The following is a 10810-nucleotide window of genomic DNA, read 5'->3' on the forward strand; positions in this document are numbered from 1 at the left end:
TACGCTCCAGGGATCCCTCTGCCTCCACACCCTGGGTCCCCCACCCCAGGTCCCACCCCACTCTGGGTTCCCCGCCCCCACAGGCCCCCACCTTGGGCAGCGGAGGCCCCTGAGGGGCCTGGCCATGATCAGCGACACTGCTGCCCCCTCAGGTGCGGGGGCACATCCGCCTTTGGGAGGTGGCTATTTATAGATTTGCAAAGTGGAAAATGCAGCACAGACGTTTAAAAATAGCATGGTTGTATATATATTTGCAATATTAAAATAAGCGGAAGTGATTTGTGTGTCATGCAATTTTTCAGTTTTACATGCTGTGTGTGTCCTTCAGTCCTACATAAATACCGACACGGTTTGCCAGCTCAACATGGAATATTCCAGAAAACTGTGAGGTCCAGGCGCCCGGAGCTCCCCACCTGCACCGGCGCCGTAAGCACGGCAGCCGCGCAGGCTGACGGGAAGGCGCCTGCGGTTCCGGGGCGGGACATCCGGTCCGCGAGGCCGGGGGCTGGCTGTTCTGGGGCTGGTGCCCCCTGATTTCGGCTTGCGCCCCTTACTGCGTGGCTCCCCTGGTTCATTCTTGTAACAAACCCAAGGGGGCGGTTGGCGCCCGCGTGCCCCGGAGCCTGCGCTCGGGGGACTGCCCAGCCGGGCCGGAGCCCTTCCCGCCTTTCCGCGGCTTGAACGGTGGTGCCCCGCGGCCTCACTCCCAGAGCCAGCACGCCCGAGTCACCGACCCAGAGAGAGCCGGGGGCCGTCCCCCACATGTGCGTGTCTCCACCCCAGCCGTGCTCCTCTCTGGCACACGTGGCCACTTAGAAGAACGTTCCGGAAGAACAAGCCCCAGGCCTGGCCTTCCCAGGCAGCCCGCGTGCGCACAGGCCTCTTCTCCGGCCTGGTCTCCGAGGTCGGCTCCGTCCCTCTCCGCCGTCCGGGGCGCCGCCACGCCCTCTGTGTCGGGAGCTCTGGGGCTCCCAGGAGGCTGCGGCCACACACTCCAGGTAGCGTCCCCCTGTGTGCGTACAGTGACGTCAGAAAGACCAAGAGCACGAGGGTCGGGGAGCAGGTGGGCAACCACTTTGCATTTTTAAAGTTAACTTACTTTTATTGAAAAAAAAGTTTTAATTAATATACTTTCCTTGAATTTCTAGAGTTGGGCTTGGAAGAAAGTGACGGCCGCCGAGGCTGGGGACGGGCTGGGGAGGGCAGGAGGGTGCGGGGGCCTGCCTGACCGCCCTCCTTTCCTGTTTCCCGCCAGGCCTCGCCAAGCCCATCGGCCTGGTGGAGGGGCCCGGGGGCCTGGGCCAGGGCGGCATGGCGGCCACGCTGCGTGAAGACAGCCAGGAGACAGAGAGCAAGTACGAGGAATATGGGTACAACGCACAGCTCAGCGACCGCATCTCCCTGGACAGGACCATCCCGGATTACAGGCCCAAAAAGTGAGTACTCGGCTGCCTCCCAGGCGCCCCCAGGCCCAGCCCCAAGCGCTGTGGTCTCCTGGAGCATGGACACGTTTGCACAGTTGCGCAGGCAGGCACCCCGGGCACATCGCGTCGGCCCTGCCACCGTTCTGCCCTCTGGTGTCTCTGCTTTCGGTGGGTCGCGGGTGTCCTGTCCACACAGCCGTGTGCAGGCCTAAGAGAGCAGGGCTGTGTCTTGTCACCGCTCAACACAGGGACACGGGTGCTGCCGCTGGGACCTCAGGGCTCACCTGCTGGCATGCCCCCCCCCATCTAACGCTCTCTGCCATTTCCATCCGTGGGCCTGGAACCCCTGGCCCTCCCACCCCATATGTGTGGCTGGCTGTGGCCTTGCCTCGTGGCCTCTCAGGAGGCCTGCTCTGCGAGCGTCGCATCCTGTTTGAAAGCTCATTAAGTACCTTGGCGGGGGTGAAATTTGAACAAAATGCCATATTAAGTGGACATCATTATTTAAAGTAAAGTCCCTCCAGGCCGGCACCTGGGCCCTGGGAAGGCAAGGCAGGCTTGGCCGGGCTCCTCTCTGTGGCTCTGTCTGCAGAAACCCCACCGGCCCCAGGGACCCTGGGTGCCTGGGGTGCTCTCAGCAGTGGGGGCGGGGCCGGCCCTGGAGCCAACCAGGAGGACTGCGGGGGCCCCAGGCCATTTTTTGGAGTGTTTTAGAGGCTGTGTTTGGGGAGTGGTCCTGGGAGCCGGGGAGAAGGAAGCCTGGGCAGGTGTGCCCTGGGTGTGGTACAGGTGGGGCACGCTTGCAGGCGGGATGCCCCTCGGGGCCAGGCAGCAGGAACTCAGGGCAGACTCCCTGCTCGGAGGGCAGGGCGCTGCCTCCCCAGACCGAGGGGTGAGGTGCCCTGGGGCAGGTCTGCTGAGTGAGTGATGGCTGCCAGAGTGCGCCTCCCCCATGGCCTAGCCCCAGGGGTTCCCTCCACCCTGTGCTTGGGGACCCGGCAGTCGGTGCAGCCTGTGCCCTGGACAGCACGGAGCCACAGGTGAGAGGCCACTGTCCACCACTCCTGTTCCTCTTGGGACTTCATCCCAGAGGCGTTCTGCTTTGTCCCGGCAGACCCCGAGCTCCCGCACTCCTGCGGCCCACGCTGCAAGTGAGAACACTGTTTTGTTTTCATGGGTCCCCTCAATCCAGCATGAGTGATGCCAGCTTTCCTTTTGTGAGATGGAATAAACATTCCTTTTCTGAGTAAAAAATGCATTTAGGTATAAAACAGGCCAATTTGAAGAAACATGCTAAGTGAATAATGCAGATGACGTCTAGATGTGACGGAGTCGCCCACACGGGCTTGAGTGGCTCAGGTTCGGGGCGCGCCCTGTCTGTGCTCTGAGCGTGTGTGTGAGCGTGCCTCTGTGCACACACGTGTGGAATGTGTATGCATGCGTGTCAGTGTGCGTGGCAGTTTCTGAGTGCTCCCCAGTGTGCCCTCACCTTTGGAGGGTGACCTCAATAAGGTTCTCTCAGAGTTCTGGCTCTGGCGTCTGGGCACCCACGGTGCCTTCCAGAGACCCCCAAGACCACCCAGGCTCAGTGAGTCACTGAAGGCACTCACAGCCCTCGGCAGCGCTGTTTCACTCCCACTGTGGTTTGCCGAAGGACAGGCTAACAATTCGGAGAAGAGTGCAGAGGGCAGGGCGGGGGAGCAGGGGGGAGTTTACAGCCGCCGCTCCCAGGGGCGTCCCGAGACCACACGGAACCCTCCCAGCAACGGTGCGTGACCACACCTGTGAGGTATGTCAACAGGGGGCCCACTCCAGCCCTGCTGTCCAGGGTCCCCAGCCCCCAGAGGTCAGGCTGACACTCTTTCAGGCTCCAGCGTAGATCGCAGCATAGACTATCCCGTGTGGCCCAAGGCCCCCGTAACCAATGACACTCTTGTCAGGCACAGTGTCCCGAGGACTCAGAAGGCGCCTCCCAGGAGCTGGCAGGGGCCAGACCTTTCCTGTGCGGCCGGTATTTACGGACAAGACAACCTGCCGCGTTAACCCCTTCCTGTGCACAGGGTAGGTGACTTGTCAAGGGAGTGGCGCCCACCTCCCTTAGGCTCATGGGGTTAAGGGCACTGGCCCTCTGACTGTCCAGCCATCGCCAGCCCTGGGCTGGGGCAGGGCTGTCCTGGCGGTCCTGCTGCGTCCTCCGGCGTCAGAGCACGGCATTTATAGAACAGACGTGAGTGTGTGTCATAGATGCTGTTGTTTGCCTCCCTGGAATCTGGTTCTCTTTCTTGGGGCGCCAGCTCCCCCTTCCCACATGGGAACCCATGGAAACTTTCGGTTCCAGCTGCAGGGTGGGTCATGTCACTCAGGATTAAGGCAATTAAAGCATTATGTCCACCAGCCACAGCCACTGGCTCAGGGCTGTCGTACGGTCTGGGCTGTCCAATCAGAGTGCATGTTGGAATTACCTGAGGTCACTGGGGGAAAAAATCAGGCTTTTCAGCCAAAGTAAAACTGCAGTAATGGCAACCTGGGGGGGCTGTACCATCTTACCATTACGAGGGGGAAAGCTTGGCGTTCCCACAGCCCACCCATGGAACCCAAGGAAAAACCCAGTGCAGGGTGTGGCAGAGCTGGGAGGTAGGGAGGAGTCAGGTTCCAGTGCCATAGCGGGAGCACCTGGATCCAGCCGTTCCTGAAGCCAACATTGCAGTAAAGTATAAATGAATGAAAAATTCTCGAGGCTCTGTAGTAAATTAGCATACACACACACATATTTTTAAATCTTTTGTTCAAGCATTCGGAAATATTTCTTCTTTTTTTTTTTTTAGAGATTTTATTTATTTATTTATTTGAGAGAGACAGTACAAGCTGGGGAGAAAGGGAGAGGGAGAGGGAGAAGCCGTCTCCCCACTGAGCAGGGAGCCTGATATGGGACTTGATCCTGGGACCCCGGGATCGCGAGCTGAGCTGAAGGCAGATGCTTACTTAACTGACTGAGCCACCTAGGCACCGTATTTCTTGCTTCTTAATGGGCTCTCCGTGCTCCGTCTGGCACATGCCTGCACACCCCTGAGTCCTCAGAGCGCGTTCCTCTGGCATCTTGCTGTGCTGGGGTTTCCTGAGCCGCAGGCGCCCCTCTGGCTTTCCCTTTGAGGACTGAGCCTCACCCACCTTCCCTCGTGCAGCAGAGGCCCCCTCTTCAGGAAGGCTCCGTCTGCCAAGATAAAACCGGACAGGAGTGATCAGTTCCCTGTCAGCGCCACGTTACAGAAGTCGACACCAGGGCGAACTCTGAAAGAGTCGACACTTATGATACACCTTAATTGATAGAAATCTGATTTACAGACGCTGATTGGAAGGGGCACAGCTCTCTGCCTCCCTGAAACAGAGAATGTGGGTTCCATTTTCTTACATGTTTATTTGTATCCATTTCTTTCCCAAAAAGAAACGGGGAGGCTTTGATGTTGTGACGTGCACAGACCACCCCCCCCATTCAGTGCGCGTGCGGATGACAAACTAGAAACCAGAGAGAAGCCCCTTCTGAGCCCTTGCTGTCCTGCCAGGCTCCTGGGCCTCTCTGGACTTGCTGTCGCTGTTGTCCCCCAGCGGACGGCGTCGTGGGACTTAGTCATGCACTGACAGCCTGTGTGTGACCTCGGCTTCGAACGCAGGCCCCAGCCATCCTGGGGAGACCCACTCCCTGTGCAGCTCAGAGAGTGGGGCGCCTGATCGTTGCCCTGGGGCTAATCGAAGACGGGTGTGCTGCAGAATGCTGCCTGCAGACCAGGCTCGGACTCACTCAACCCCGTAGCAAGGCTGCGAGGACCGATAGTACCCACATTTCTCAGACGAGGAAGCTGAGGCAGGAAGGGTCAAGTCTGGATCGGGCCCATGGGCCACAGTTTGCCGAGCCCTGTGGTGTCCCATACATTTCCCCCCCAGAATCTCATCTTCTCTACATAAGCCAGATATGAAAGGGAAACTGCCTTCTAGAATCTGCCCCCTCCCCTGCCTCAAGGGGTGGACTCTACGTCCCTCCCCTGAGATTATTTGGGCTTTGTGGCTGGTCATCCAATAGAGGGCAGAGGTGAAGTGGTGGGGCTTCCACGGCCTCACCCTGCCCAGCCCAGCACTGGCCTGGCCCTTGAGCCTCCACAGAAGCGGTCTGCCTGTCCTGAAGCCACTGCTGCAGCCCCCACGGCCCCATTCCAGCCCACCTGACGGCCCCTGCACAGCCCCTGGCCCAGGACCGCCCGCGGAGGCCTTCCAGGAGCCATAATGGGGATCAGATCAGGGTTGCTGTGCCCAGGAGTTGGGTTGGAGCTCGTCACGCAGTTGTCGGTGACAAGCCCGCAGGAGGAAGGCCATTGCAGAATGCCAACCTCTCGGTTTGTGACGCTAGTACGTTTGTGGGAGCCTTTGTGTGGCCACACGTCAGGAGCCACACCTGGCGCTTAGTAAGCCCTCAGCAAGTGTCTGTGGATGACCAACTGAATAAATACGTAAATGCAAGTTCCACCTATGCCTGTGTTAAGCTTTCAGATTTTGATTCCCTAAATGGCCTTAATCCACGTGGAGCCCACCCGTCCAATGAGCAATGGTCTTGTGTTGGGATTCTGACGGGTGCAGCCACTAGAAGCACACGTGGGATGTGCGCGTGTGCAGCCATGTGTGCCTACGTGTGCAATTCGTGTAGGTGTTAACGTGTGCGCATGTGTGCCTGCGTGTGTAAGTGTACATGTGTTAATGTGTGTGCGTGCACACGTGTCTGTGTGTGTTTGCGTGTGTGCATGCATGTTCATGCGTGTGTTTGCACGTGTGCATGTATGCGTGTGCACACGTGTCTGCTTGTGCATGTGTTTGCGTGTGTGCGTGCATGTTCATGTGTGTGCGTGTGTTTGCGCATGTGCGTGTATGCGTGTGCACACGTGTGCCTGCGTGTGTACGTGTACAGGTGTTAATGTGTGTGCACACGTGTCTGTGCGTGTGTTTGCGTGTGTGCATGCATGTTCATGCGTGTGTTTGCACATGTGCATGTATGAGTGTGCACACACGTGTCTGCTTGTGCATGTGTTTGCGTGTGTGTGCACGTTCATGTGTGTGCATGTGTGTTTGCGCGTGTGCGTGTATGCGTGTGCACATGTGTGCATGCGTGTGTAAGTGTACAGGTGTTAATGTGTGTGCACACATGTGTCTGTGCGTGTGCTTGTGTGTGTGCATGCATGTTCGTGTGTTTGCATGTGTGCATGTATGTGTGTGCACACGTGTCTGCTTGTGCATGTGTTTGCGTGTGTGTGCATGTTCATGTGTGTGCATGTGTGTTTGCGCATGTGCGTGTATGCGTGTGCGCACGTGTGCCTGCGTGTGTACGTGTACAGGTGTTAATGTGTGTTTGCACACGTGTCTGTGAGTGTGTTTGCGTGCGTGCATGCATGTTCATGTGTGTTTGCACGTTTGCATGTATGAGTGTGCACACACGTGTTTGTGCATGTGTTTGCATGTGTGCGTGCATGTTCATGTGTGTGCATGTGTGTTTGCGCGTGTGCGTGTGCGCACGTGTGCCTGCGTGTGTAAGTGTACAGGTGTTAATGCGTGCACACACGTGTCTGCTTGTGCATGCGTATGTGCGTATGTTTGCGCGTGTGCATGTGTGCCTCCCCGACCGACGATTCTGCCCACTCTCAAGCCGATGTCCTCGCGCGCTTTCCTGCATTAGCTGCGTTATTGATCTCCCTTTGTCTGGAGGTAGGTAGCTTTTCTAATTAAGCAGCAGCTTTAATTATGCCACAAAGCACATAACGTAGATCTTGATTATAAAGACTGGCCCACGGGATAATAGAAGGGAGACTGGCAAATACAAATTAAACAGGATCATAAAAACGAGCGGCCGAGCCCGAGCCTGTCCTCCATCACGTGCAGTAATGTCCCCCCGCCACATGTTTGCAGAGGGTTCATGCATATTAACTGTCTTCGCTGCGAACAGCTTGGCTGTCAGCTCCAGTAAGTCAGATTGAGGGGATGGCGTGCGAGGGGAGCTGGAGTCCGTTACCTCGTGCCAGGTCCCAGCTCCCGATGCCTCCTGTGTTTGGGGTCAGAGGAGGCCGGTGTCTCAGACGAGGAGATGGGAAAACCGGGGTGTCATCGTGGAGGTGTGCGGGTGAGGTGGGTCTTGTTTTCAGGGAAAGGCGCCTGGTTCTTTTACTCACCGGGGAGCACTGAGCTGCAGCCCCAGTGCCGTCCTGACCAGGTGGTCGGGTCTCACAGGTGACACCCTTCCCGTCTGCCCACCGGAGCCCTCAGTCTGTGCCAGGAAGGAGGTGCCTGTGGGGAGGGCAGGGGTCCCTGGTGAGGCTGGGCAGGCAGTGGCTCGCGCCTGCTGCAGCCAGATGGGAAGAGTGGGGGCTGCCTGCCCCTGGGCTCCCTCGTAGTGGGGATTAGTTGGGACGGGGACAGAGCCCACTTCACACCAAGCTCTGGAGCCTGCCAGGGGCGAGGGCTGTGTCCACCCTCAGAGGTCCCACTGAGCTGCGGGGGCTGACGGCCAACGGAAGACCTCCGAGCTGAGCCGGACCCTGGCCTGTGGTGGGTCAGTGACCCCAGGGATGTCCGAGGGAGAGCCTGGAGGGGCTGGAGGTCATGGGTCCCGGAGACTGTACACCTGGGCTCTGACGGCCCAGGGACTCATGGCGGCCTCGGCCACCCCTGCAGCCTGCTTCCTCCACCAGGTCCATGACGGCCTCCAGGCTGAGGTGGTGGCCAGGCCCATCAGCACGCGGGCCAGTGACCCCGCAACCCCTGTGCCTGTCCCACCCGGTCTGATGAGGTGGGGTGTGGGAGGGGCCTCCCCCGTGTGCGGATTTTGGTGCGGTCTGCCAGGCTCGGCCAGCCTTTGCTCTGAGGTCCAGGGTGGCAAGGTGAGTCGTGCCCCACAACGGGGATGCGGGCTGCGTCACAGCCTGTGGCCTTGTCTGTGAAGAGAGGCAGGGACAGGGCAGCACAGCTGCTTTGCTCGTGCACGTCTGGGTCTGGCCGGCCGCGCACCAGTGACTCCGTGGTACGTGTGCACCCCTAGCTTCACAAGCCGCACCTCGAACAGACACGAGCCGTGGGTCTTTCCTGGGCCGTGTCTCTGCGGCGCGTACCTGGGCCTCTGTGAGATGCCGTGTGTGTACGTGTGCACCCGTGCATGTGCGAGTGCGTGTGTGTGCACGCACACGAGTGGGCACGCACATATATGTTCCTGGGAGGCCTTGCTGCCCGGATGGACACATGGACTCAGGAGGCTTGCTGCACGGGTCTGCCCCCCTGCGTCCTGCCTCGGCCTCCTCTGCCGCCCAGTCAGCGGGAAGGCCCCGCCAAGGCCTCGCCTGTCAAGGATTCCGTGTTTGTGTGGACGTTCCCGCGAGGGTGGGAGCGTGTCACCCACAGCAGGCAGGTGCCGCCACCAGGAAGACATCCACAAAGAGGCAGAAATGCTCCCCGGGGGACGTGCTTCCAAGAACCCGCGGGCAGCTATTCCCAGAAGCATCCGTCATGGCTTCAAAGGTGCAGCCTCCGGGGTCCGCGCTGAGCCCCAGACCCGGCGTCTCTGGCAGGAGATGGATGGGCGTCCTGCTGTCAGCAGGTGAAGCTTGCCGCTCTCCCGGGAGGGGGCTGCCTCTCCGTCCTGCGTGTACTTCTCCAGCCGCACAAAGGGCGTCCCCATAAATTTCCATTAGTGTCTCTGCCGTGGCCCCATTTCCTGTGAGGCCAGCCGGGACGTGCCTGCCACGTGCTCTAACCGAGACCTTGGAAGAGGCTTTCAAGAGCCTCGTAACCACTCCTGCGCCTCTGTGGGTTTATAAATCCTCTTAGAAACGTCCTATCGTGGAGGATTTCCTGCTGCTCCAGCGCCGGGTGGGGAATGCGGGTCTGAGCCAGGGGCCCTGTTGCACAAAGCTCAGCCCCTCTCCGCCAGCGGTGACCTGACGCACACGCGTCCCCCGGCCCGCCTGCAGGAAGCACCCACTGTGTGCCCAGCGCGTGTCCCCCGCTGCTGGCTGCATCATGAACGGTGTTAACGGACTCGGAGGCAGGAATTCAGATGCGTGGGGGTGGCCTCTCTGAGCAGGACCTTCTGGACTCAGTGGGGGTGTGAGGTCGGGGGCCCTCGATGGCTGGGAGCTCAGTGGCGGGGCTGGCATCACGTGGGGGTTGTCGTGCGTGTGGGTGCCAACCGCCCGCTGTCCAGCAGAGCTCCCCCGTGCGGCAGTCGGGTGCCTCCGTGGTGCTTCGGGGCTCCCAAAACAAAGGCTTCCTGCTCTTCACAACTCTGCCCAGAGGCATGTGGCCTCGCTTCGCCGGGCTCTGTGGGTGGGAGGTGGCTGCGGTGGGAGGGTCCCCGCAGAGGAGCACAGGGGTGCGGCCTGCTGCTGCGGCCTGTTTGGGAAGCGCGGTGGCCACTGCAGCTATTTGAGACCCTGCGTCACACTGTTTGAGGTCCCTGGGCTGGATGACACCCCAGGGAAGAGTGGGGTCCCCCTAAAGAGAGTGGATGGTCTTTGTCAGTGACAGCAATGTCAGATGAAAATCCTGGCAGCTCAGCTAGACGTGGCCACACGGTGAAGGGATTCCCGACCTCACGTAACCAGCAGTCTGCAGTCAGGGTCCAGAGTCGTTCATCTGGCAGCGGCTGACAGTCAGGGGTCCCGGCTCTCCCCGGTTCTCTGCTCTGCCACAGCCAACCTCATGGTCACAGTATGGCTGCTGCAGCTCCCAGTATCACATCCTCACACCCTCCTGAAGGGCTAGAACAAATTGTTCCTGCATCTTGTCTGTCCTCAACAACAGAAGAACCGTTCCCGGAAGGCCCTGCAGACCCGTCCATGTGTGTCCCGGGCCGTCCGCCCTGTGAGCTGAGAGGCAGGGATGCTTGTCTGCTCCTCTCAGGGGCTTGTGGTGTTTGGTCTGCTCGGTCTCTGGCCTCTCAGGATTGTGAGGACACCTGTCTCAGCTCCCGGGGCTGGCTGAGAATTCAGCTGACAGGTTGGGGGTGGCCCTCTCCCTGCCCCCACGGAGCCGAGGCCCTGAGCTGGGACCGTCTGTGTCCTGGCGGAAGGCAGGGTTAAGGTGAAGCCCTTGCCGAGAGAACCCCAGCTCCCACAGACGGAGCCTTGTTGAGACAGGGCGGCAGTCAGACAGGTGGCCGTGAGCGCCAGCGCCAAGCCCGCTGGCTCCACGGTTGTCCTGTCTGCTGCAGGAGAAGCTCACGGCGTGGCCAGGCAGGGTCCTCCTGCCGCACCATGAGCTCAGGCGATGTGCGTTCCGGGGCCGGTGCCGGGTCAGGACCCCTTCAGTCTCATGTGAAAAAGATCCATCTCAAACTGGCTTAAGCTGGAGCGAGAGGCGGG

At 59.8% G+C, this 10810-nt stretch overlaps 1 protein-coding gene across 4 annotated transcripts in view; it reads left to right on the forward strand.

Moving 5' to 3' along the window:
• GALNT9 (polypeptide N-acetylgalactosaminyltransferase 9) overlaps positions 1–10810 on the forward strand; it is a 79218-nt gene that overhangs the window by 22804 nt on the left and 45604 nt on the right. For 3 of the 4 annotated variants that reach the window (XM_034672866.1, XM_034672864.1, XM_034672865.1), the window contains exon 2: positions 1256–1436. In XM_034672866.1, the coding sequence (XP_034528757.1) occupies positions 1256–1436 (181 nt within the window). Of the gene's footprint in view, positions 1–1255; positions 1437–3438; positions 3486–10810 lie in introns of those variants that run through there. The other variant, XM_034672867.1, reaches the window with a different exon arrangement.

Source organism: Ailuropoda melanoleuca, chromosome 12 (genome assembly GCF_002007445.2).
Source record: "Ailuropoda melanoleuca isolate Jingjing chromosome 12, ASM200744v2, whole genome shotgun sequence".
NCBI classification, from domain to species: Eukaryota; Metazoa; Chordata; class Mammalia; order Carnivora; family Ursidae; genus Ailuropoda; species Ailuropoda melanoleuca.